The 27221-nt window shown below is 44.2% G+C and overlaps 2 protein-coding genes across 2 annotated transcripts in view; one reads left to right on the plus strand and one right to left on the minus strand.

Annotated features, from left to right (window-relative positions):
- LOC311270274 (sprouty-related, EVH1 domain-containing protein 2-like) lies at positions 1-26403 on the minus strand. Its single transcript, XM_084375044.1, has 6 exons — positions 25820-26403; positions 10787-10979; positions 10528-10696; positions 10236-10300; positions 4524-4682; positions 1-4365 (listed from the first exon to the last, which is right to left on the minus strand). Exons 1-6 carry the CDS (start codon positions 25843-25845, stop codon positions 3577-3579), a joined length of 1401 nt encoding a protein of 466 aa, XP_084231170.1. The 5' UTR covers positions 25846-26403; the 3' UTR covers positions 1-3576.
- meis1b (Meis homeobox 1 b) overlaps positions 24111-27221 on the plus strand; it is a 222402-nt gene continuing 219291 nt past the window's right edge. Inside the window, exon 1 of the mRNA XM_084375047.1 lies at positions 24111-24246. The gene's annotated coding sequence lies outside the window, so the exon portion shown is untranslated. The remainder of the gene's footprint in view (positions 24247-27221) is intronic.

Raw genomic sequence — 27221 nt, forward strand, 5'->3', positions numbered from 1 at the left:
TGGTTTCACTGTTTTCTCTCATTTTATTGGAGGCGGAAGGTAAGACACACATTTCACTTAGTTTTCTCACAGACCTGGCCACCCTTCAGTATCTACAAAGTACTTCCTGTTCCTTCTCGAAAGCAAGAGCTACATCCATCGTACATGTTAGAAACAGTTATTTAAAAAAAACAAAATAGAAATAAAAATGTACAACATACACTTGATATATATAATATAATTTTTGCTCTTTTTTTTTTACAGAGGTAAAAATACTAAGCGTAAAAAATGGGTCTAATTCATTACAGGGAGTCGTTTCTTTAATTTTTTCAATTTTAAATACACAAGGAGATAAAGAGGATGCGTTCAGGCACTTGTAAAATGGCTCTGACATGTGAGAACACACTCAAACACCAGACAACGAGAAAAAGATTTGACGCCGACTCACGAACACACACGCACACAGTCTTTCCAATCTGATTGGCCCCCGTCCCTGATACATCACATCATCAAAAGGATCCGATTATAATAGATCAGTGTTAGTATGTGATAGCATTTTCAAGCCCATCCAAGTAGCTTTTGGATCAAGGAGCAGGAGAGGGGAAAGGGATGTGGGATAAACACACACACACACACACACACACACACACCAAGGACGTACTGGTACAGAGGACAGGATGTATGAAACAGACACAACCAGGGAAGGAAGAAGGACATCCTCAGGCATTCTGCATTTCAACTACAGTAAGTGACATTTCCTTGGCAAAACAATCGGGGATGGATGTTTGTTTCCAGGATTTCAGCTGTTTTTCAGACTCCCGTTCTTTTCCAAAGGGACCTCACTGATGTCCTGCTTCGTTTTTTTTTTTTTTTGTTTCTTTTGTACTTCTAAAAGCTCATTGTGTTACCGGTCACATCCCCAACGCTGCCATCAACGAGAAAAAAAAAAAAAGCACCCGAGCGGTCGTCAGTTTAGTGTTGTGCTGTCAGTGTGGGGGCGTGATTGGCTGGCTCGAGTGTCACTTCAGCGCCAGGTGACACAGGCAGGAAAGGACAGCAGTTTTTGTTTTTCCTCCCGTGCCGGATGTTTGTGCATCGACACACCCAGTGTGACCTGAATGACCAAACTTTAACAGTTGCTTTCTTATTAAAAGGACACGTTCACGCAAAAAAATGAGAATTCAGTCATTATGTAATTATTCTCATGCCGACAGAAAGTCTGGTGAAGTTTCGTAGTGCATTTTTTGAGTTTCATAGCAACTGATTAGTATTAAAACATGTAAAAACAACTGAAATAAATCATAAAATGGCTTCATACAGCTGATCCAGTGTAATCCAAGTCTCCAGGAGACCTGAAAGCCCAAATTGATTTGAAAAGACATTTTTTTACACCCTCAAAAAGGATTAAAATAACGTCTTTTTGAATTGATTTTGGCTCTAGGGGCTTGAATTATGCTGGACAAGCTGTATGTATTAATGTTTTGCTGTCAAGCTCAAGAAATGTTCTGTGGACTACGAAACTTCACCCGACTTCTCCATCGACACGTGGGTAGGTAAATAATGACTGAATTAATTCATCCGAGCTGTTGTCGAACATCTGGTGTTATTCTTTGTGGGCACGATGATGTACCAAATCTGGCATGGAGGGAAAAAGATGCTGTAGGACGGAGAAACAGCGCACGCCAGTCACAAACTAAAAAAGAAAACTGTGGTTTTAGCAAGTTTTCTCTCGTGTTAATGTCCGATAGACAGAACTACATTTTGGACTTAAAGGATTAGTTCGACACTTTGGGAAATACTAATTTCTAACCAGAAGAGATTCCAGGAAGTCACTGCACCCGGACAAGAAATAGTCCAGTACAAAACCCCCCGAAAAACCACAAATTAAGGGCATAAAACATGTTGGTTAACGAGCTGTAGAAGTGCTGGTCGGTGGATTCTGTTACCTCTGGATGGAGCCAGGCTAGCTCTGTGAATGCTAAGCTAAGCTAACTGCCTGCTGGCTCAAGGTTAGCTTCATATTTAAAACACACAAACATGACATGAGTAGCATCGATCTTCTAATAAGTATTTCCCAAAACGTCTGATCACAACTAACACGTAGGCTTAACTTTTACAGATAATTGTGAGATAAGACTCACTACACTGGCGTAGTGACATTGTTATATTGTACATAATTATGTTTTTTGCAGAAAAAAAGTCTTCATACTAATTTTCACTATAGTAACAAGATTTTAAACCTATGTTTGTTTTTAAGAAGTATGTTTGTGTGTTCGAGTGTGACTGGCGTGCTCCACTGGAGACGGGTTGACTTAAAGAGGGGAGCTGATTGTACATCGCAAGCAAACTAGAGTCCTTAGTTTACACACTTGATGTGAACTTTTTTTTAAGAGTTATTTTCATTACAAAAATAGTTTAAACTAAGTTTAAAAGAGTGTGTGGTGAGGCTGATTGCTTTGGAGCTGCTAACCGTGCTCACACGTTTCATTATAGCAGACATCTTCAGAGGGACGGGGGGGTGACGTTAGGAGTTAGACACTCCACATTTTAAGGCATGACGGGCTCCGACGTTAACGGTATCTCTGATTGATTTTTTCAGTCCTTAAATGAGGAAATCAGAGCCTTAAAATCTCACACCGCTTCGAGCGCATGTTAAGTAAAATACGCCAAAAAACTGAATTCTGGATGGGTTCCTGCTTTAGGTGATAGTTTAGGCACTGTTTGTAATAACGAGAAAGGAGCAGGGAGACGGGTGCTCGAGCACCGCCTCATCGAGTGAGTAGATCACAGCCCAGCGCCCTGTTGCTGGTAGATTAATTCAGTGAGAAAATAAATAGGATAAAAACACGAATCTTTGGGATATTAGAAGATTAAGATGAGTACCACGTTTGTTTCAGTGAACAGAGAAGATGTCGATGGTGGAGAGCTATGTAGACTATATACATTAGCTTTACTATAAGCTGCAGTACAGACGACAAAAGGCCTCGGCGCACATTGTAGGCATGCACATATACCATCCACGCACACGCACGCACACACACTCGTCGCACACACACACACACACGCAAAGAGGTGTAGTGTCTGATTTCTCTTGTAGCTGGAGTCGAGCTGAGCGGGCCTGATATTGGAATATAAACAAAATGGCCACGCGTACAACAAAGGAGAGAAAAAAAAATAGGACAGAGGAACAATTTCAAGTTCTTTGACGCCGAGTCAGTGTACAAAGTATAAAGTACCTGCATATGTGATACATGACATATAGGTCAGCTATAAAAAAAGGCCCCCTGAAAAAGAGTGCTCTCTCACTAGAAACAGAGCTTGAAATGGCCACGTGGAGAGCTGAGAGAACTGTCTGCCGTAAGGGGGAGCTTATCTTCCCAGGCCGTTCAGAAAATGCACCAACTGTTTTTTTTTTTGGCTTATTTCAGTGTCTGGAATTTGTAGAGAAACCCAGAGAAACCAAGGCAAGAGAGCGAGCAGCCGTGACCACATGTCCCCTCTGTGTGTTTCCCCATCCTTCCCTTTCCCTGTGCTTGCGTTGGGTTTAGGTTTTTTTTTTGCCGTTCCCTCCGAGAGGTTTTCCCCGAGCGCGGCCGCTCAGCTCAGAGCCTTGTGTCGGCCCCCGCAGCAGCCGCACCTGAGCCCCGCCCGGTGGCAAGCGTGGAGAGGCGGGTAGAGGCAGAGGCAGGGCGCCACCAGGGACAAGCCGAGCAGAGCTAACCAGCGCGAGCCGAGTCGGCCTCCCCCGCTGCCCTCGCCCCCGTCACAAGAGCAGGGGTCTGAGTAGTCCCCCTCTGGGTCCGACATGCAGTGGTAGAGCATGGTGTCTGCCAGCCACATGCAGCTGACCCGCTGGATGCACGCCCGCACGGGGTCCGGCGCATCCTGGCACCGGCCTCTCCTGTTGTCGGAGATGTAAAAGGCCTCGCCGCAGTGCTCGCATTGAGCGCGCTCCACCCCGTCCTCCTTCCGCCCCTTCCCCCCGTTGGTGGACGGGGAGGAACTCGGGAGGAAGGAGCGGGGCTGGGAGGAGACCACAGAGGAGAAGCCTTGGCGATACGAGCCGCCGTGGCCCTTATTTACCAAGGGTCCGAGGGCGGGGTCAGAGTCTGAGGGCGACAAGGCCGGCGCCAAGGGGTACGTGTAGTCGTGCTTCTGCGCCTCCGTCTTGGCAAAGTGGACGTAGGACTCATTGTCGTCCATTTGGATGAACTTGTCCCGCACAGTGGCGTGGCGGTAGTCCTCATAGCCCGTGAGCCAGGGGCGATCTGACATGCGTCCATGGTGGCGCTCGGTAGTTCGCTCCCAGCTGCGTTCTCGAGGGTTGATGCGGACGATTTCCTCGTCCTCCTGGAAGGTGACGTGACGGGGAAGCCGAGACAAGGGCTGAGGACAAAGACACAATGAAACTTTTAACCGAATACAGTTTGTTCAGCTTTAATTAAAAAATCATGACAAAAGTTTAACCAGAATATGTAATCTTGGAAGGAACACCTGGTCCTTCGCGTTCTTGGTGTGATATAACTGGACGTTCTTTGTCTCACCTGGTCCATGAAGTAGTGGTCTGAGAGCCGGTAGGGGTCGTGGAGGTCGTGGCGATGTCCCAGCATGCACTTGTGTCTCTGCGGAAGGGGCGAGGACTCGAGCGGCTGCAGAGAGCTCTCCAGTTTCTGGGAGGAGTTGGATGAGCTGTCCGTGGTGTTCTGAGGGGACAAACAAACACAGGATGCGGGCTGAAAGCTGCACTCTGATTGGATACGCCAAACAAATAGTTAGTGCGAGAGGACGCCATGATTGGACAAACAAAAACAGGAAGCGTCGGCGCAGCTCTGATTGGGAAAAACAGGAAGCGGGAGCTCACTGCGGATCACTTTGTGTTGGTCCAAGTTTGAAAGCAACATCTGACCGAAAACATCAGCAACAGTCCCTCAGACAAACATTAAAAAAATTTACCTGGTTATCACGTTTATTTATAGCATTTCTGATGAATGAGGTTACCGTGGAGATGCAGGAGTCAAGTGATGTCAGTGCAGGAAGATTAATGTATTAGACTCCTTCAGGTGTATTGTAGGTGCAAAAAACATATTTAACTTTGGCTTAGCGTTACTTGATAAATTCACCCAAAAAAGGAAATTTTGGTCGTTATGTACTAAAAAAACCCAACGCAAAACAAAACACAAACACAAACACAAACACAAAATGGCTCCATACAGCTTATCCCAGCATAATCCAAGACTCCGGAAGCCCTCAGATCCCAAATTAATTGGAAAATAAGTTATTTACACCATTTTTCAATCCAAAAGTCTTCACTTTAGCCGCTAAGCTAAAAGGGTTAGCGTGCACGCCGTCTGAGGTGGTTGCACAAGCTCGACTGTGCGTCGAGTGTGTAAATATCGTCATTTCAAATAAAATTTGGGATCTCAGGGTTTCCGTTGACTTGGATTATTCCAGACGAGCTGTATGAGGCCATTTCATGTTTTCTTTTTACATTTTAAAACAAGTCCCCATCTACTTCAGCTCCAGAAATGTTTTGTGGACCACGAAACTCGAATTACCATCCGCATGAGGGTGAGTAGATAAAGAATTCCCTTTTTTTTTTTGATGAACTAACCCTTTAATTCTCCTAGTCGTTTCAGCACTACAACGAATAAAAATAAGTGGCACCTACACCTGTTAAGTACACCTTAACACAGACTACTGTTGATGTCGGAGCGACTTGTTACGAAGAAGCCGGCGTTCAGTGTTCCCAGTATCACCTCTTTTGGCCTCTCCTCCTCCTCTTCCCTCTGTCTCCCCCCTCAACAACCTGTCCTCCTTCCCTCAATCTCACTTCTACACATTCCACCTTTCCCTCTCTCTTTTCCACCGCTGTGTGTGTGTGTTGAGCGTGTGTGTGTGTGTGTTTCTGTGTGTGAACAGTATCCTGTCCCCTTTCCGCTAAAGGCTGTCAGGGCTCCACTCCAAGTCAAACCTTGGCCAGACACTAGACAGTCGGGGCCGCTGCCGTGTAGCGCTCAGACAGACAGATTTCAGACAGGCACAGAGGGGGCCAGCCTTCAGTGTACCAGCTGATAGGCAGGTGGTGAGGACTCCCGTCTCATCGTGTGTGTGTTCATGGACAGAGATATTCACGATGTGTTTGGCCTAAATGAGGAGGCTGCAGGTGTGGTTGTGTTGAAATAAAGTTACGTTTTAAAATCACCGTCTGCGTCTGTTTCATTTGCTCCGAGTCTCACATGGCCGGTCGCCATAGAAACACGTATCAAAGGTTAACAAGCGTCTCCGTCACAGAAAAAGTTTTTACGCGGTCATTTTCTGCCAGCAGTTTTCAGATTTATGTGCCTCGTTTCTTTTTCTGCTCATGTGATTTCATTCCACCTGACGAGCACAAAAAAAAAAAAAGATTTGATTCCAGTTTTTCAAAATGTTCTCATTCCACTTCGACATGTGCTGGAAAGACTAAAAGAAATAAATGCCTCAGAAAGATGTAACTGCAGCTCGGCTGTGAGAGGAGGTTGATGGTTTCGAACTTCACAGTTACAAATATACAACAGAAGGCCTCGTCTTTTACATTTATGTTACATACAATATCTTGATTATCTTGAATCCAAATTTCAAATGTGAAGCTCATGGTGGATCTACAAGAAAAGTCATCTTAAATCATCTGGGGACCATTAACGACTAAATTCCCGACCCGACTCACAAACAGGCCAACATCCTTTAAAATGCCAAGTCAATGTGGACGAACAGCATCCGCCAAAAGGAGCATAACACAACGAAACAAGGCCCTGACAATGGTTGCATCCATCCTTTGGGTCAGTGGGAATCCCTCAACTTGAAGTCCAACAGTCTTCCTTGCAGTGTGCACAGATAACATATCGCTCCTCAACTTCTCTTAAACTTGATGAAACTGACAAATTCTCACTTCATGTGTCAAAATGTGGCACTGAAACCAACGCTATAGATTATTTGCCAGAGGTATATGACCCAGATCTGCTGTGTGTGTGTGTGTGTGTGTCTGTCTGCTGAAGCTATCCCTATTATATCCTGCTCCCCACATGGATACCGCCATGCAGAGAATTTCCCCCAGCTTTCTTACAAAGCCCTCAGAGCAGCCGGCCAAAAATAACATAACATGCTGCCTCCGCTCCGGCCCCGCCCCCCTGGAGAAGACATTACCGGGGGGGAGGAGCTGATACGGTTTAAAACCAGTCCGACTCTGGCCTCCACCGCGGCTGCAACTAATTCAAAACACAGACCAGACTCTCTGCTGCGAGCTCGAGCTGCACAAGAGGACAGAGAGGAGTTGAGGGGGAGAGTTTATATTTCTGGACATCCTCCCTCTATATATTCTCGGCTCAAGGCTGGACAGAGGGCATTTCAAGTTATTTTCTGACACAAAACATGTCCCGACTCAAAGCTCGGGAGGATTCATCCTTCAACAGGCCCGTCTCGCTCTCCTGGGATGAGCCCAGAATTGCTTCAATAGCTTTCACTCCCCCTGTTGTGAATGAGCCAAAATAGAGACAGAGAGAGGAGACGTGCTGAAGGGAGGGACAGAGGAAGGGTTGGGTTAAGTTTAGGTTTGGCGAACGAGGAATAATTTAGGGAAGTATGTCCATCCTAGCTCTCCCCCAGCTCTCCCACCATCCTCCCCGGTCCTCCTCCCCCCCTCCTCCTCCCCAAAGGCTGTAAATCTGCTGCAGCATTTCCCTCTGTCCACGACTGCCGGCATCGCAAACTCTGCCGCCACCGCTAACTTTAGGAAAGGTCATTAGCACAGGGGTAAGCAAGCGGTACCGTGTGTCCCATTATTATTAAGTTGGTAAAAAGTGAAATAAATGAGCCATGTGTCGACATTGCATCGTTCACTAAGAGCATTTTCTGTCACTTTAAGATCTTCGTACACTTTGTTGTCTCCTCATGTCTCCTCCACTTCCTCTTCAAGCTCACAGTGTTTGCTGACGGTTGGCTAACATCGGGTGCCTGTTTTGCCGATCGTCGCCCAAACATTTTCCAGTTTGTCCGGCACAGTTCGAGTTAGTTCGAGGCAACACCCCAGGAAGAGCGCCACGCTTAAAAGCCAACCTTCGTAGTGGCCAAACCGTGTAATTACAACGTCACGTGATGAACTGGGACCTGAAAAGACTTTTTCCCAGAAGTTTACACTGTGAAAGAAGCGGCTGGAAAACGGTGGATACACTTTTTGAGCATCACAACTGCTGCAAAATGACTCGTTTCACTTACTCTAAGAAGAGCAGCATGATTAAGTCATTTTATTTAAGTCAGCCGGGCTTTAAACTGGAAGTTAGTCGGCTCAGTTTGCAGAAGTCTGCTCTACGGACCCCACAACGCAGAAGATCCAGGTAATTTTATACCCTGGAAGTGGGGCTTGGCTTCATGGGTCCACTGAGCAGCTTTCATACGAATGGACAAGACTCCGAGTAGACAAGAGTAGTGGGGTTAGTTTGAGGTCATCAGTGGATGCAGTCAGTGGAGATTTGAGTTCTGATCAGACTTAAAACTGAGAGCTGAGACGAGCGTATGTGTCATGAAGACTTAACCTGAAACAACCGATACTGTGAAACTGGAGGTGTGCAGCGGCTTGTTCTCCACCTCTTTCCCTTTTGTCCATCTACTGTAACTCATGACATGATTGGGAGCAGATGATTGACGCATTGAAAGAGGAATTTACACTGGAAAATCACCAATCCGCACCCAACCCGATTCTTTGTTGGGTCCAGTTGAATCAATAGATCTTTACTAGCTATTCAAGAACACCACCTTTCTCTGACAAAACCAATGTAAACCACATCTGAACCTGAGAAAGTTTAAAGAAAAATGGTGGTAAATTAGAAATATGAAGGCTAACTCACTATCTGTTGCATTATGAGCTTCTCCTCAGCTTTACCAAAATGGAAGTGAGCAGCTGAGAGTCTTATTTGTATGAATATGGCAGCTTTTTGAGTCACAATACCAAGAAATTGCTTTGGATTTATTGCCCTGAAAGCTTCTACTTTCCTGAAAACCCGACGCTCCATTTTCAGGGATCGCTCCACCCTCCCTCCACCCTTCCTCGTGTGTTTGTATGCGTCTCTGTGGTGGCTGTACACTCCCAGCAGAGCACCTATTAGTCTTGGCCCTTACAGACAGCTCGAGTCAAAGATGAACCACGAGGCACTTCCTCTCGTAAATCACCGGCCCTGCACTAAGCTGGGAAACAGCTGCTAGCTGCTAGTTTGGTGGCGACTCTCTTTTTCGACTGGGAGGGTGGAGAGGGTGGGTGAGGGGAGGGGGTCAGCAGGAGAGAGCGAGGTGGTGGGATACAGGAAGTGACCCCGTGACCCTGCCTGCTGCTCCTGGTGTCAGGTTGCAGCGTGGGGGGAGGGGGTCCTTCATACTAACTTAAGGTAGAGAGGCCTTGACACACAAACAACACACACATACTTCATGTGCTGTGGCAGGTATACGTGACAGGGAGGGGATCCCGAGTGGAGTTTAAATACTTTCTGCTGGATGGAGGAAACAAAGTCTTGAGAGTTTAAGGGTCTTGGCTGAAGAGTTGATCAGCGTGCACTGGCAACATTTACTTCAGTGCCTACGAGTAGTACTTCCTTTTCAGAGACGGATCATGAGGGTGTTTAGATGCGGACTGGAGATGTTGAAGAAGTACTGGAAGAAACTGAGCGACATGTCAGGGCCAAAACAGCCTGTTAAAACAACGTAGGGTGTTGTTGGTTGTTTAATGCTACTGAGTAGACTCTGATTCAGGAAGTTTGTGTGTTTGTGAGTTATGTTTATGGATCTGCTAACTGGCCTTTCTGGGTTGTATTATGTCCCAGACACACCAAACTGACATCAAAAAATTAGTAGCAACGAAGGCAGACTGTAGCATCGCCTGTCTCACGATATGATAAAGCAGCGTTAACCCGCCATTTTCACACCACTGTCGCTAATAAGGCAACTTTTGATCGTGAATATCACTGATTTTAAAGTTAAATTGAACAGGCAAAGAAGCAAAGGGGCCTTTTGACCTGATTTGCTGAGCTGAACAACCAATCAGAGTACTTTATATGACTGACAGGCTCTGCGGCGCGGGACAAACCGCAAAAAACTGGCGAAACACGTCAGAAAATGAACTACAGATAGTAGTACATAAATGAGGATTTGTGGCAGTAACAATGGCCAACCTGCTGATGAAGTAAACGACTAGACGTCTATAACCCATTATACATGTAGGAAACAGTAACGCTTACTGTAAAGACGTCGTCGTCACCCAGCTCGCCCTCGTTCTGGAGTGCTGTGGAGGAGGTGGTGGAGCCTACACAGAAGAAAACAGGAGCAGGCTTTAATTCAAGGATCCAACACTCTCCGGATGATGTATGTGTGAGGGTAACCCGGAAGCTCATCTGCTGACGGTGAACAGGAGACGGACTTTGTGGGCACATTAACAGAAGCCACAGAGGTAGTACAGTGATACAGGAACATCTTGGCGTCCCATCCTGACTTATCTGTAACCACACTTAGTTACACTGTGGCACAGCGTACCTTCAGCCAGGTCCTCGATGGCTTTCCGTACCCCTCTGTCGAACGCTCTGGCGTCAGCTGGACTCTGGAAGGACAGCCCACACTTCCTGTCCTCCACCTTCCAATGGTGAAATGTGGGCGTCGCTATGGTGTACACAAGGTCCTTCCTCAGCGGACAGTCCAGGATCACCTGTTTATACGACGCACGTCAGCCATATTTTCTATAACTCATCATTAACTCTCCTAAACTTTGACATTTTTGTGGTTGTTTGTGTTTTACCTGTTTGTCCCGCAGTCGCTCACCGCGGATGAGGAACTGCGAATAGCTGGAGGCCGGCACGGGTGCCAGCTCTGGTGGCAGGAGGCGGCACACGCCGACCCTGCTCAGAGCTCCCCCGTCCTGGGCCAGCCAGCCCCCACTCGAGTCGTCCCGCGTCATCACCACCGCTTTCACACGCACGATGTAGCTGTCACTGGAGAGAGAGAGAGAGAGAGAGAGGAAGAATTATTAGAATGACAACTGACATTTGTTTTTATATTACCAGAAAGCAGCTTATTACGACACATATTTATGTGTCTTGTTAGGCGGTGACCTCTAGTGGCAGTAGTAAGTGTTATGGCAGTAAAGGAGGAAGTCAGGTTATGTAGTGTAAAGAGCAACAAGTCAGCATACCAGCCACAGCAGTGGCTCACATGAAAATACCTCTGAAACTTTAACATGACGACACAACTCTTCACAGAAATGCAGGGTAGCAGCTCTTTATGATAAAACCAAGACCTTTAAAATTGATTCCTGGAAAACAAATGAGCAAAGTTCACAGTAGGTTATGGACTTTCTGCATCTGTTCGCTAACTGATCACCTGATGTTCTGCATTCAAAGATTCTGTTATCACCATTTCATTTTCATTTGTATGCTTGATAAAATCTTGGCGTTGCCACCAGAACAAATTCTTTGACGTTTGTTTTTGCTAACTAGATGCTGTATCTCGTTCATTTCCATGTAACTCTACATCAAATCACTTTGCATCAACTACATACTTCTTCAAGAGGACTGTGAGTGACGCCCGTAAACATTTCAGCCGATAATGAAAGCATTGAGAAGAGCACAGGAGGTTTCAATCAACACCGAGGAGCGCAGCAACCTCAGCAAACATGTTTGGTTACAGAGAATATTTCTGATGCAGACGCTTAGCTTGCATTTCATTATTTGCCTAATCAGCGACATTGATGATTCTGATTTTGCTGTATATTCCAGTTTGGTTTGTTAAAGTGTCACATGCAGAGAAACAACCACCAAAGAAAAATGTACAGAAATATACACGTAGTCTGCCAGTTCTTGGTAACTCTGCCTATAGATGTGTAAAGTCCACCAGAACAGACAATAAACAATCAAAGACTGGCAAACGCTGATGGTATACAAGCCTCAGAACAAACTCTTGTTCCTACCATTTCATCCTGACCTCTACATGTAAGAAATGACTCTCCTGTAGTCTTATTTTTTTCTGGCAGCAGTCTCGTAGTGAGTTAATGCCACAGCAGTTTATTATAGAGCTGGAATCACACAGTGGCAGAATGTTTGAGGGCGTCTCAAGTCACGACTTCGCCTGGTCCTCGCTGTGCTGAGGTGGGAGGTGTTGCACCGGGACGAGTCAGACAGAAAATACAACACAAAGCTACATTACATTAAAGTCAGTGTGTGTGTGTGTGTTTTCATGCTTTTTCTTAAGAGAATTTCAGAGGAATCATTCAATAAATGAAACTCTTACACACAGTAAGTTTTGTTGAATTTTTATATGATTTGGGGAATGAAAAAACACGTGTACATAAAAGGGATAGCAATCTGTATCTATACAGTATTTTGTGTTATTTTTAAAAAAGGGTTTGGAAAGTTTTTCTTCTGTTTGTTTTTCCTGTCTTGTTCTTGTGATGTGTTTAAGTATTGTGGGAAAGAAGAGTATGATTTGTCTTGTACAATTGTTTTTTGCAAAATCATACACTTAAATGACCAAATAAACCTAATATGAATTAATAAATTTAATTAATCATGAGACAAGATGAGTCATACTCAGCATGGGTTACCATCTCTGCAAAACATTTTTCCTGGGTTAACCCTTTAATGATTTGTAAAAATGTTCCTTCCAGTGGTCTAGTATATAAAAATATTATACAAATATAACTGCGATGTCCCTAGTTCAATTCCTACATCCCTACACTAAAGGAAAAACATCAAAATAATGACATCCATAGGCTCTGATGGCCCTCATTCATCAAGACCCATGCATTATTCCAAGCGAAAATGAAGAAAAAAATTGAAAAACACCCTTTCTTGCATTGTTAAAGAAAGTGACAAAAAACTCCTGAACCAGTACCGAAAGTTAATGGGGTCTATTCTGGGCCAAGACCCATCCTGCAACCAAGTTTGGTGGAAATCTGCTAAGTAGTTTTTGTGTAATCCTGCTCACAAACCAACTGACCAAAAAAACTGACAGGGACAAAAACAAAAACTTCCTTTGCTGAGGTAATTATATGATCCATATCAAGAAAAATGTGAAGATTTGAAGTGTCTTCACATCTAATGTTATACAAAAACAATTAAATTCAAAATCACCTGATAAGTTCAAAGACAATACTGATTGTTTCCTCGTCCTGTTTTATATTGTTGTTAAAAGTCATTACCTTGGGCTCTGGGCAGCATTTTCCACTATTTTTCTGAGATTTTATAGACTAATTATTATCACTCAGTAAAAGGAAATTAACAGATGATTTGATAATGAATATTACGATTAGTAGCAGCCTAATTATCACCTAAACCTGAGAAAATCGTATTCCAGCTTCACACGGGTGAGTTCGTGTACACGCAGCAGATGAGGGACCAGCAGACTGGAGCCGTGATCAGACGCATGTCGCACAAACTGACAGATAATACAGCTACAGTTTAGTCTATATAGCAGCACAACACAATACACGACAAAAACTCCCTCTGCAGTCAATAGAGACGTCAGTGCTTCTAACATGAGACGCCACAATGGAGGCTGAATGGTAAAATACAAGACATTCTCAAGCATTAGCATGACAGCCACCACCCTCACAGGGACACAATGAACACAGTCAATCCACATGAATGATCTGACAATAACAGGATGTACCTCTGTGTATTGCATCGATGCTGCACTGTGTGTATTTGTGTGTGTGTGTGTGTGTGTGTGTGTGTGGGAGAGGGTTGAAGAGAGAGAGAGAGAGAAAGAGAAACATGGAAAGAGAGAGGGAGGGAGGGAGAGTGGGAGTGAATGAGAGAGGTGTTGTTATATAATTAGCTTACAGACAGTCCCAGGGATTTGATGTACACACACCCACACGCACACACCCACACGCACACACTCACTCACTCACACACAGGTGGCAAAACTGGTTCACCAGCTCCCACCCACACACATTCATAAAAGTGACTGAATGACAGACTGACTGACTGGGTGACAGCAGACAAACAGCTCGTACTGGAAAGCAACTACAGATTCACCCACAAGGTGTGCACTTTTATGTAAACACACACACACACACACACACGGGTGCACACACACACTTAAAATGAATGCTTCCTCTGAGTCCGCTTGTCTCTAGTTAGACTTTTCCATTGAAATATTAATTACGTCTCTTTTGTTGCAGCACTAAAGACAGACCAAACCTACCTAAGACAGTAATTAAAAGAAACTTGTTATCAGCAGTCTGAAGCTGTAGTCGTACAGAACGTAGGCAGGTATGATTTTATTTGTCATGTCAAACCACAGCGGGTGGAGGCAAACAGTCATTCAGGTTTTGCCACGTGGGAAACTTGAATGGCAACAAAGGAAATGATAGACGCTCAAAATAGCAACCGTCTATTTATATTTCTATCATTTCATCGTCTTGGAGGGTCTGGCTAGCAAACTAGCTTGCTAGCTTGAGTATAAAAAGGTCAGCTGTGCGTCTGGTAACCAGCTTTTTAAAATCAACCGAGTAAGATTTTTTTCACGTCTTCACAGTCGACTAGTTGTTGTCAGATGTTGGTTGACACATTAAGAGCGGTTGAAATTTATTGTTACATCCTGCCATGCCAGATTTTTTCTGGTTAGCTCTCTGGATCAGTGTTGCCAGATTGGTTGGATGCTTTCCAGCCCAATAACAGCTCAAAATCCGGCCAAGTATGAAGGATAATAAACAATACTAATGAATTCATAAACAGTGGCAACAAGTTACTACAAGTTATTCAAATAAATCAATCTGGTCTTGAAATAATCTCACCTGCCCCTTGTGTGCTGTATATATTTTGTTTGGACGATGTTGGCGTTAGTCAGGTTTGCTAAGCACTTGGCCTTATCTGACAACAAATACTGTAATTAGAACAGCACGGACTACTCAACAGACGCTTTGTTCCTGTTGGAAGTCATAGTTTGTAGGTTTTGGTGCTTGTGAAAAGCCAAATACTCTTTTCAATATTTTGTACAGTGAAATCAATCTCATTTCCAAATTCTGCCCCTCAGAGGTTACAAGGGGTAGTGGTTGAAATCTCAAACCTTTCGACCCCCAGTCAGCAGTTGTCTTTGATGGCGTTTATGTAAACAGACACAACCGGACATTTCCAATATGCCATTTGCCATATCTGATGGAGATTGAAAAGCATGGCCGGTCGCAAAATCTACAACGTCACGCTAACAATCAAGTCATCAAATAAAACAAGAGATCATTACCTGGCCACTTGCTGCGCTTCTTAGGAAATGACAAATACATAATTGGACCCAAACAAATGTAAAGTAGCAACATAAAGAAATGATACTAAAACTTCGCCCTCCCAACACGATTCAGGACACCCTGCTCCTATTGCCGTGACAGCGCAATGATGAATGGTATGGCTAAGTGGTGGACGCAAGCGGTGTTTTGGGATCGGGCCATGATTTCTGCTTCCAGAGCAGCTCTGACACCGACAAATGTTTTAAGTGGAAAATCCAAATTGCTTCTTTCAAATCAAAGTACCACAGCGGTTTAACATGAGTCAAACACATGTACGACACATTCACATACAGAACCGCACATCCAGTCCACCCACATACAGAAATAACACCAAATTCTCTGCTATATAAGCTCATGCGCTTTAAGATACACGATACCGGCTATCAGCTCCCTGAGATGAACTTGTCACATTTTGGGCTGTCTTGTGACCCGCGTACAGAGCCCCGTCTGCCGACAGGCCCTATAATCTGTGGCTGGAACACACAGACAGCCACAACCAGCAGCAATGCGCTACTTTAATACACTTGGGAGTGACCACACATTCTGGCACAAATACACACAGACACACACATACATTTGGGAACTGTGAATCTAAATCTGGCCCCACGAATGCGGCACGAGGTACCGATGCTGTAAAAAGGACTGTGACGCCTACTTTAAGAAAAGGTGGTAGATACACTATTTATACTCATCTATTTGGGTGGAATTCACATACACCGTCTTTACCTTTATGCAAACTTTTTCAAACATTACGGTTGCCTGATATTTGGGCACAAAAATGTGTCCCGAGTGGTTTACAGTTACTACAGACTGTGCTATGTTTAAGGGCTGCAACGTCTCTGTAAGTGGGAGTGAGGATGTAAGTGGAGGGATGACTCAGTTTAGTTGGAAGACATGGTGGAAGTCACCACCTCACTGATAAGGAAAGAGCAGGTAATTAATGTGTCACATCCTTTTTTTTAATTTAACATGAGCTGCTGTCATCAGGTCAAAGGTGCAGGGTGCGTCTTGCTTCTACTTCTCTACTGTAGTTGCCAGACATATTGCACAATTTCTTTCACCGTACTGTTGCGTGTTGGCGGTCAATGGCCTGTGACTGTTTTTTTTTATGTCTTTATGCCACGTTTTTGATTTACTGCGAGCTGACTTCCTCCCACCATGACTCACAAGCTCCTTCAGTTAGGATGGGCACAGGCCAATATAATAATGATAATAACATAGAGTTTGAGTGATAGTACAGTTGGTATTATGGCAATCACTCACAGTACCAAATTTAACAACCTGATATGCAAACATACCAACGTTTCATTGACCACACTGGAGCCATTGCCTTCTCTTCACCCACAGATGTAAAACAGCATAGACAGGTTATGGTGCCCTATTTCCATGTTCACAGCCACTTGTATACTTTTATCAGAGGGAGTGATTGTTTGTTACTTTGGATACATCTCAGTGCTATAACTGATGCCTAGTATGCTAGTTTAACATCTCAATCGCCAGAATAAATGTTGGCAATGTACGTTTCTGTATGTTACAACTTCAGGTTTCTCAAAATCTGCGCTTACGCTCTGGTTAGGTTTAGGAAAAAATTATGTTTTTGGCAGAAAGTACCTGTTTTCATTGCCACAAACACAGCTACAGATGTCCTAACTTCCTGTCAAAAATATCTGTTTTTTGCTGGAAGTTGTCCTGAGCTCTCCTTAAATAATATCCAGTGGTGTCACACTTACAAATTTTGAAACGCCGTCTTGAACTGTGGTCACTGGCTTGACGGCCTTCTCATGTAAATGCGAGTAAAAATGTAAGTATGATACGCACGACATGTACAAATATGAATGCATCAGTGGTTCGCAGAAATGTTAACTGTCGACATTTTATCCTGGCGACTGGGCTGGGCAAAAAAACATGCTGGAAACAGCACTGGTGTATTATCATCTTGATAGGTTGATACAGCTAATGTGTGAGTAAACTGTTGGCAAACATGCATCCAGCAGACACAGAGTAACATAAGCATTGAGTTCATCAGTTGTGTCTTAAGTCCATAATTCACTCTTCTTTTAGCTCCATTTTGGTCTCCACCGACTCCAGAGGGGAAATATCTTGCCACAATGTTTTACCAGCTAGTCACTAACTGTGCCAGCCTGTTCTCTGGAACAAGGTGGGTCGGTTGCAGTTGGTTGGTCATGCTTTTTCACAGAAATCAGCTGCCTGAGCTGAAAGATGTTTAAAGGCTTCGTCGAGTTCAGGGGAAGTCCAGTGATAAGTCAAGGTAGGTTCATTATGAACTTGTACAAACACGTAGTCATGGTTTCCATAGTAAATCAAAAGATTTGGATCATAGCTGCTTTAGCAAACGATTAAAGAGAAGAATTATTCAAGTTTTTTGTTCAGTGGCATTTATTTATCTGGGCTGTAATGTGAAAAATTATAACAAACAGCCAGCGTGGAGTGAAATATAACCTTTAGCCAGTTGATTGTTTCCCTCTACTGTAAATGAGGAACAAACAATTATATATCACACAAACCTTCAAACTGGTCATCGTGGTTTCTGAATTTCATACAGTCATTGCAGCACCGTGTTTGAAGTATCCGTTCTTTACCTTTTATTTCTGTGCCTGGCCCACACCTTTCAAGCAAGTCCGTATCATAATGAGGAAACGAGCTGTGGGTGGAGGACACACCTGTGGCGTCTCTGCCAAGTCACTTTAGTGCTGCACTGTCAGTGAACTCTGCAGTTCCTTTTGTTCATTTTATTTGCCTGTAAGCCAACACCATCGAACGATAGCTGGAACGAATAACTTTTTACTTTCAGAGCATGCACTATTAGAGGTGCAACTCACTGAGCCGGACCCTGCAAATACCTGACTGTGGTCTGTGCTTAACAATATTGCAATAAAACAGTAAAGGGGGCTGGGAAGCAGTCTGGTTATCAGGTCTGGAATCCAGCTCATGTGTGACAGATAAAAGGGCCAGTGAGGGCAGCCCAGCCATGTGTGATAAGGGCGGCTATACTTCCTCTGATAAGGCATGACTGGCCGCGCCTCTGCCTGATCAACAGAACCACACACACACACACACACACACACACACACACACACACACACACACACACACACACACACACACACACACACACACACGCACGCACACGGGGTCTGCCTATCTCTGTGGAGCTCCACACACGCAGTCACATCTGCAACGATCAGGAAGTGACTGAAGAGGGCCTCACAATCAGGATGATTTCATTATTGGTTTGTACTTTTGATGCACTGAATGGTGACAGTGTTCTTACAGTACACTTCTGGTAAAGGGATGGCAGCCACGCCACATGTTCTGAAACAGCTTATTAAAGGATATGTTCATCCAAAAATAAAACATTTGGTCTGAAAGTGCTCTGAAAGTCAGGTGAAGTTTTCGTAGTTGACATTTCTGGAGCTTCACAGCAGAACAGCATTGCAAACAAATAACTGAAGCAGCTCGGGACTTGTTTTAAAGCAAACAACAAATGTCTCCATACAGCTTATGTAGTATAATCCAAGTCTCCGGAAGCCCCAAGATCCAAAATTGACTAGAAAAGCTGAAATCTAAGATAAGCTAGAAGTGTTAGCACACACCCCGTCTGGTTGCACAAGCTGAACTGTGCATCGAGGTTGTAAATAACACCTTTTCAAATCAGTTTTGGGATCCTGAAGCTCCTGGAGACTTTGATTTTTATTTGTATAGCTTCACAATTCATCAACTAATTTAAACCTTACTTTAAGTTATGATTTATTTCCCTTTGAATTTACAGTACACACAGAAAAGTTCATAAAAAATGTGAAAGAAACTTTTTTTTTTCACATAAAATATGTACCATATACGCAGAATTATCATGCACAACTACAGATATTCTATAATTGATGCTGGACAACTTAAAAACTGCAATTTTATGGAGTTTTGTATTGGCATTTTAGTCTATTACTGATTTAAAATGAGTGCTAGGAAGGAAGAAAAAGTGGGAGCTGATCAAAAGCATGCGCAAAAATGTGTAGAGGGATAATGAGTCGGATTTTTACTGCAAAAAACAGTCAGTTATGACAAAATAAGGTGAATTATGTAAAAGTGATGCATTTCATATTGGCTTACATTCATAGTTTCATTTCAATGTGTGAATGGAAAGGACGAGAGAAACAGAAAGAGAAAGAGAGAGCGTCGGGGTGAAGCGAGTTCATTCACAACTATCGACAGTTGAGGCTCCTGAGGGGATGTGTGATCGGCTTTCTGTCAATCAGCTGCTTACACCGAGCGCTCACATGTCCGGGCAGCACAAGACTCGATGCTGCTGGTGAGAGTGTGTGCGAGTGTGTCAGTTGACATAACAGAGAGGTCACTAATACGCAGAGGAACGTTAATGGAAAACATCCCATATCCAACCGACCTATCGCACTGCAAGCTCAGACCCATTCATGATTACGCTGTCACATTCTTACCGTTTTCAGCTCTTTTCAAGACTTTAAATATGTGATTAACCATCAGGATAATCAAGATACTTTGATGTGCGTATGTTCAGGCCTGTTTTGTGGCTCAAGAACATGTTGTCCAACAACCTTTAAAGTGGATGCCGTCATCCCTGAGGTGATTCAGCAGTATGAAACCAAACAGAAAATAAGCTGATTGGGTCTAAACCTATTAAAAGCGACTGAAAAGCCAACCAAGACCCTTTATAATGCCTCATATCCTCTTATACTGTGTTAGGCTTACCGCTCTGGGTCAAATATAAGTGAGGAGGGCTTTTTCTAATCTTTCAATTTCTAATTCTCTGTTTTTGTGATTGGCATCCGTCAAAGCGTCGGCTCTTTTGATCAGGTATACGTCTTCGTTTACATAAACTGTCAGTCGCAAAGGTTTATCTTGTAATTGGACGGCCTGTGATCTAGCCTCAAGGGCACCAAACCAACTGAAAATTATTTGCATATTAAACACTAGGAAGTCTGTTCTCTGAGGGCTTCCCCAGTCTAAATATGCTGGTACATTTAGCACTACACATTACAGGCTGCAAGGTTTCCTGTCGCTATTTACGGTCTTATTAAAGGGAGAAGTTTTAATTTGAGGCAAACGTGAAAACATCCCGTTTTCAAGGAGCCTCCGTCTGAAATAATTTGAGCTGTATATGATTTTTCAGGACTGTAAACCCTTTATGGTGGTGAGATCTGCTTTAAGAGTGACTGACCTCAAACCAGGACAGAGGAGGACTGAGACTGTCTTGTGTGTTGCCAAGTCATCAGCAACAAAACCAAACTAGATTAACTTTTAAATACGTCCTCCAAAATCATCACCCTTCCTTTTGATAAATATCATATGTTGAGAAAATTGGCACGGGTGGAAGATAAGCTAAATCACAAAAACATTCAGCCTTGGTCTCATCTCTTTTCAGGCCGACAATCGGCCCCAGCAGCCCGGTTACTGAAGAAGAGAAAGTTCACCGAGTTCATCCACCGGAGAGCTGAAAAGAACCTGGATTGTTGTATATGGTGTTACGAGGAAAAAACACCCCCTAAATGAAGTGAATGAAAACTCAAGCTATTATAATCTTGGTCATCCAGTCAGCTGATGAGCAGAGATTAGTAAAAGAAAAACAGGCAAACAATCCGGGTCCATTGTTTGGTCTCTAGATATAAACAGCTCAGGCCATTATATAAAGGCTCCGGATAGCAACCAGTGATGAGCTGCTCTGTAAAACACAGGAAATACTGTGAACAAGGATCTGTTCCACATGATGTGTCTGCATGTGTGTGTGTGTGTGTGTGTGTGTGGAGGGGGAGTACAGAGAATAGAGAGAGAAAATGCAAAGGGTCTGCAAAGGAAGTTCATTTGTGGACATGAGGCGTGTGTCGATATTCTCTTTCTTTGTGCGCTTCTTGCAATCGGTTGCCAAGCTTACGATCCGTGCATCTGTATACTTTTATTCATCCACATACATCCACTCCAAGAGTCTGTTTCTCTAATTAAAATGATGGAAAAGTGCCGTCCCTGTTCTGTAGCTTGTCATCTTTCTCTGCCGTTCTCTCTTTTTCGAAATTACGCGATCATTCTGCCTACAGCAACAATATAAAAGCGTGTGTAGCGCTGCTAAATAAGCCCCATTCAGTCTCACTTTCCACACGGTCTTATGAATAGTTACATTTATGTAGTCTTGTTACAGTATATGCAAATGCTGTACACATACAGCACATGTTAGCTCGCCACAAATAGAGACTGACAATAGGAAACCTTTCAGCAGCCTAAAACATCAACAGGAAATGTCGGGTTTCATGGTCAGTCACTCAGAATAATCGCAGAAGAGAAAGCCAGAAAGACCATTTTCTACACTACTAGTAGCCTCGATAGACCAGAATGCAATGTAGCTCCAACACACGTTGCCTTTAAAGTCAGTCTCAAGGCCCTTACTACGATTAATCTTTCTACATACAGTTCATTCTCAATTTACGGATGAATGCAACACATCCAGGTTCTCTGGATTGTTGATGAGTTCTGGCAAATGTAGGAATAACTCAAGCAAGATGAGAGAAAAGACTTTTTTATTTTGGGTTTGTGAAACCTCTGTTCCGTTTTCGGCTTCCAGTTAGCTTCTGCCATGAATATAGGCATTAATTATGCAGATGTGTGACATGGTGATGCGTGAGGCATTTCAGGAGCAGTGTTCTCTGTAGGAAAAAGGAGCTCCTGTCTGTGCGAACTATAGGCTTTTTAACTTTCAAGACCTTTTACATGAACAAGAACCTACATAAAACACAGAAGGAAATGAAAAAAGGAAGGGAAGAATGTGAAATCTCTTCTGTAATAGCTATTATTTATTACAAGTTGTTCTGCCAATTCTGCATTGTATTGGTAATGAACTTTTTCCACTGTCCCAAATATCCACACCTGTCAAATTTATTATAGTCTCGATATGTGCGAGGAACAGAACAGTCCTGCCGAGGGAACATGCAGACCTGCTAACGCCTCGCTGCTGTGTTTGCCAGTTGATGAGTGCTTTTTGTTCGGCGATGGATTATATTTCGTAGCTACGTTGACCTTAGCTGAATGTCACCGGGCATCTTCTGTCCAATACTGACTGTGCACATGCTGACCCTGCAGCAGCAGCACACACCGGATCAATACATCCTCTGCTTGTGTTGTGACTCTATCGGGTGTGTGTGTGCAAGAAAAATATCGTAAATGTCCTCAGGAAGGACAGGGCAAAGAGGCACATCCTCCCAATTTAGGACACGGTAACAGTTTAGGATATGTGGTCAACGAAACAGAGCATGTGTGCGTGCCTCTAATCACATCGCCTGCTGATTCAAAGGCGTGCATGTGACTCAATCTCCACAGCGTGAATCAATAGAAAACCACTGCTGAATACAGTCATAAGAGAGGTGGTGATATATCGCACCTTTGACACAGGCAACATAATCAGGTGAAAAGTTAGACTGCTGCACCTTTTAACACGACACAAAAGGTATAAAGGTGCGTCTTTTATCTAATGACCCTCCTTAATCCCATAATGGCCTTCATATTTGATAAGGCAACCACAATATACAAACTAGCAGATAATAACACAATACACACTTTGGCATGAAGCAACATCGTAGCACCAAAAATAAGTAAAATAATCTGCAGAAGGCATTTTACATATGTACAGAACTTATGTGTACAATGCAAATGGGATAACAATAAATTAACCTAAACTGAGACTAAAAATAAATGTAAACATTATGTTGAGTGGACATTTAACATTATAAGATTACAGTAACTCATCAATGTTTTAAAACAACACAGTTCAATAACCCTTAAACATACTCGTCTGGAAACCAAGATGTGCTTTTAGCCGTTAGCTAGCCTAGCTAAGTGACATAAACAAGCAGCTAATGATAGATGATTGCAGTAAATGCATTCATATGGCCACCAATCTGCTGCTGTTGGACGTTTTAGGACAGCCCAGTCTGGATGTTAGTCAGCCAGTGAGAATCAAGAGGTAAATTGGCAGCTGTTAGCGTCCGCGTCCATTAAAGGGGCTCTGTGGAACATCTGTGTTGTGCTGGAAGCCGGATGCTAAGTTATATTAGCGGACTCTAAGCTAACGTTAGCTCCTGTTGCTCTGCGGACGTGCATAAAGTCACATCCTTTGTACTGTGGCGAAAAAATCCAACCTCAGACCTTAATCGATGTCGAGTAATGTGGCTTTTTCAGGGCTGATACAGATTATTGGAAGTCATGGAGACTGAAAACCCATATTTGGGACCAGGTGTCAAAATTTAAAACAACCAGTAAAGAACTAACTTTCCTTTCAAATAACTGCAATTGTCAATATGAGCAGTTTTATTGTGATTTTCCTCTTTTTAGTATCTTTCCTGTGCCGAGTTGGCGGCCATGTTGTTGTTGGTGAGGTATGTTGAGCGGGACAATGTAGCTCACAAAACTAGACGTAATTTTACTTGAATTACGACAAACTGACTTTCTTGACGTGGAAAATTATCTTTTAACTCGACAAACATCATATGTGTAGTTCATGGCACAATTTAGGCAGGATAAAATAAAATCTCCATTCACTATCATGCAAAGTTTTCCCGAAATAAGGTGGGAAAACCCTGAGGGTCAACGGTTGCACCGTTTTAAAAGTCATAAAACTTGTTTGACAGAGCTATAGAAACAAATTTGACTTATTTCTTGTTAAATATCTTTATATTCCGAGGACAAACTGCTTTTGTTTGCTTACTAAAGTCATTAGCCCTTAGCTAGCTCTGTTCTGCGGGTACGTGGTGGGCGTGGCCTGCGAAAAGATACACCATCGCCATAGAAACGCTTCCTGGCCCGGAAGTGAAGGGCAATTAAGAGTCCGGCCTGTTTATTTAGAAGTATATGACTCGGAACAGGGTCATAAAGACACATCCAGTCAAAGAGGAACAGTTAAGGAGTTTTTAAAAAAGGCACAGGACAGCTCAAAGTGGATTCAGGTTAGTTCAAACACCTGTTTAATTTACATGAAGGCAGCTAGCCCCCGGGCGGCGCCTCTCGTGTGTTAGCATTACACTAAGCTAACAGCCTACATGACAGGCACACACTGGGTGCTAGGTGTCGGCCCGTTTGTTCCTCTCCTGTCCCTGTGTGACAGACAAACACAGTGTAGCTTAAGGTACGCTAGCTCCGTTGAGCCGAGTACGGCCGGCAGGCATGAATGGGGACGTGCTGAAGGTTAGAGGGCTTTTATGAATGAGCCGGCGTCACGCCACAGCAGCGCAAACATCCCCTACGGTGCCCTTCGCCCTTCCACCCCACCGCCGACTGAGAGATCTGCAAGGCAGGCATTCCTACCGAGCACAGCCCCGTGTAGCCTGACAAGAGACAGAGAAGTTGTCCACACAGGCTAATGGAGCTGTGAAAAAAAAACAAAAAACCACACGGCACACACCAGGCAGCCAGCGCCTGCACACTTACATTTTTAAAAACACTATCGTGATCTGCTTTTTAACAACACGTTCACATTCAACACCTGCCCAGTGTGAATACGAGTCGCACGAAGCTGCAGCTCGTTCTCGGTGAAGCTAATTTTAAGCGTCCAGCAGCCGTCCATATAGGCACAAACAGGTCTGTGGGCCTACACATTGCACGGCTCTGCATTAGCTTCGTTTCGCAAAGACGCAACAGCCCCGATCCACTGGGTCGTGTGTGTCAAAACACGAGCGGACGGACACGCCAGCTGATCAGCCTCGGTTCACGGAGAAACAACACGCGTATTTTTATTCGTGGTTTACAATCGGTGTGTGTGTGTGTGTGTGTTTTTTTTTTTTTTATGAATGGAGCGCGGTAGGCTATGCAAATGAGGGCGATTGAGAAAGAGATGGCGGATGAGGCATATCGGATATCTCATATCCTGTGAGACTTCCCCCTTCGGTTGGAAGCAAACATACAGATGTGGCCAAATAACCTCTGTTAAGCGCCGCAGGCTTTTTCTCGTTTTTTTCCCCTCCCGAACAACGCACAAACAAGAGGTGCGTGAGCCCGCTGCTGTTTGTGTGTTTATAAAAGGTGTAACTTCGGGGCGTGTTTGAGTTTCTAAGTTACGCTGCAACAGGGCCTGCTCTGCTCTCTCTCGCTTCAGATCCTTTCAGAAAATGTTTCCGATCCACCCACGCTTATTCCCCTCCTCCTCCTCCTACTCCTCTTCTTCTTCTTCTCCTTTCTCTCTCTCTCTCTCTCGCCTTTTCTCAAGACCTAGTCTACACCAAAAGGTGGGGGCCCTAAAAAAAGAAAACCCCTCTTCTTTTACAGCACTGTCAATGCATTTGCTTTTCCAGCAGCATCGAGCACCAAATGCTCACCGACACACACACAGAGAAAAAGAAAACATGCAGGAAAACACACATGAAAGCCAGCTTTGTGAGGAGGAGGAGGAGGAGGTGGTGGTGGTGGGGGAGAGTTTAAGGCTGCACATTCCGCCAAGTTGCCCTGATCATCTCCAACTTGTAGGCACAGGGTGAAGCGAAAAAAGACACACGGATAGGGAAAGCTTTGAGGCACAGTACTTACTCGTTTGGGTGTGTTTCTTCTATCATTTTCTCGCTTCACCTCAGGTAATGTACCACGGCGGTTGCATACTTTTCGCTCGTCATTCTTTCACCGCGGCTCCTCCGATTCTGTCTCCAATTCCGCATAAATCCCCCCTGCGCCTTTGTGCGAGTGTCGGCTCTCTGGCTTTGCCTTCGCCTGGCTGAGCCTCCGTCTTCTTTTTCCTCACTTTTCCCCCCCGGAGCCACCCAGCTCCTTCTGGATCGCAAATGCCCCCTGTCCTATAACTTTAATCCCCCCATCGCCTTCAGTAGGTAACGTAGCCTATACAGACAGTTTAGTAGCCGAATCCAGCTCTTCTCTTCTCCTCGCTCCCCCCCCCCCCCCCCTTCCCCAAACACACTCACACACACACAGACACACACACGCACGCACACACACGGACACGCAAGGCACACACTCCGTTTTTAAGTCCTAAGGCGCATGTTTTCACCGACGACTCCGGTTCCAGTTGTGCGTAAAAAGCGCGTCGTCGCTGTTGTTACCGAGGGGTGGCCCCGCTAGAGCCCCATCTCTCTCTACTCCATGTTGGATTGCAGGCAGCAGCCGAGCTGCTCCAACGACGCCGGGGGAGGGAGAGGGGGGAGGAGGCGGAGGAGGGGGGGTGCTGGGCGGAAGCGGTGACGTCGGTCTACATTTTGGTGAAGGGCCCACAATGGTTGCAAGCCGGAGGGGCCCTTGATAAATGACCCCCCCCCCCACCACCCTCCCTCCTCCCCTTCTTTCCCATCTCCGGATCCCTGATTTCAAATCCGGACATGTCACCTTTGTTCTCCCATAAAAACCCCTCTGCATCTACTTTGCTTTACTCCACAGGAAACCAAAAATAACACAGTGCCTTAGAGAGATTATAAAATATGAACTAATCACAAAAAATACTAGAGGGTTAGAATAAACTATGTGAACCAAACATAGCCAATAGATTGAGTTATCATTCTCTTGAATAACTTAAGAAAAACAACAAAAAACCCGACAAAGTGAGGTCTGATGAAACAAAAAAAAAAAGATTAAAGGGATTTTCAGGTTAATCTCGTTAACTTTTTACCACCATATCTTTAAGAGACTCCCAGGTAATCCATAGCAGCTGTGTGCGGTCCTTAAGAAGTAAACTAGTCTGCAGATTTAGCTTTTTAACACCTATTGATCTCCTAAAGTGTTGGGAAGTTAGATGATTAGCCACTTTTGTTTTCGTTGAGTGCTGCCAGATTTGTGTTCCTGCTTACAAACAGTTGCCAGCATTGTTTTCAGGTTCATGGCTGGGCGAAAAAATCAACACGGCTCGGTTTTAAAGCTGGTCGTGCAGCTCCCTCAGCTGGTGATTCATACATCCTACATGCTGAGAGGAAAGGACTGAAGTGAATCC

Source organism: Pagrus pagrus, assembly GCF_965226575.1.
Source record: "Pagrus pagrus genome assembly, chromosome: 15".
In the NCBI taxonomy this organism is placed as follows: Eukaryota; Metazoa; Chordata; class Actinopteri; order Spariformes; family Sparidae; genus Pagrus; species Pagrus pagrus.

What these genes read in the sequence shown, in the direction of transcription:
- LOC311270274 (XM_084375044.1), bottom strand. Translation starts at nt 25,845, where the DNA reads ATGATAGAAGAAACACACCCAAACGA. An exon ending in CATCGAGGACCTGGCTGAAG is followed by an intron (nt 10,301 to 10,527) that starts GTACGCTGTGCC and finishes TCTTCTGTGTAG; the next exon opens with GCTCCACCACCTCCTCCACA. An exon ending in GTGACGACGACGTCTTTACA is followed by an intron (nt 4,683 to 10,235) that starts GTAAGCGTTACT and finishes TTGTCCCCTCAG; the next exon opens with AACACCACGGACAGCTCATC.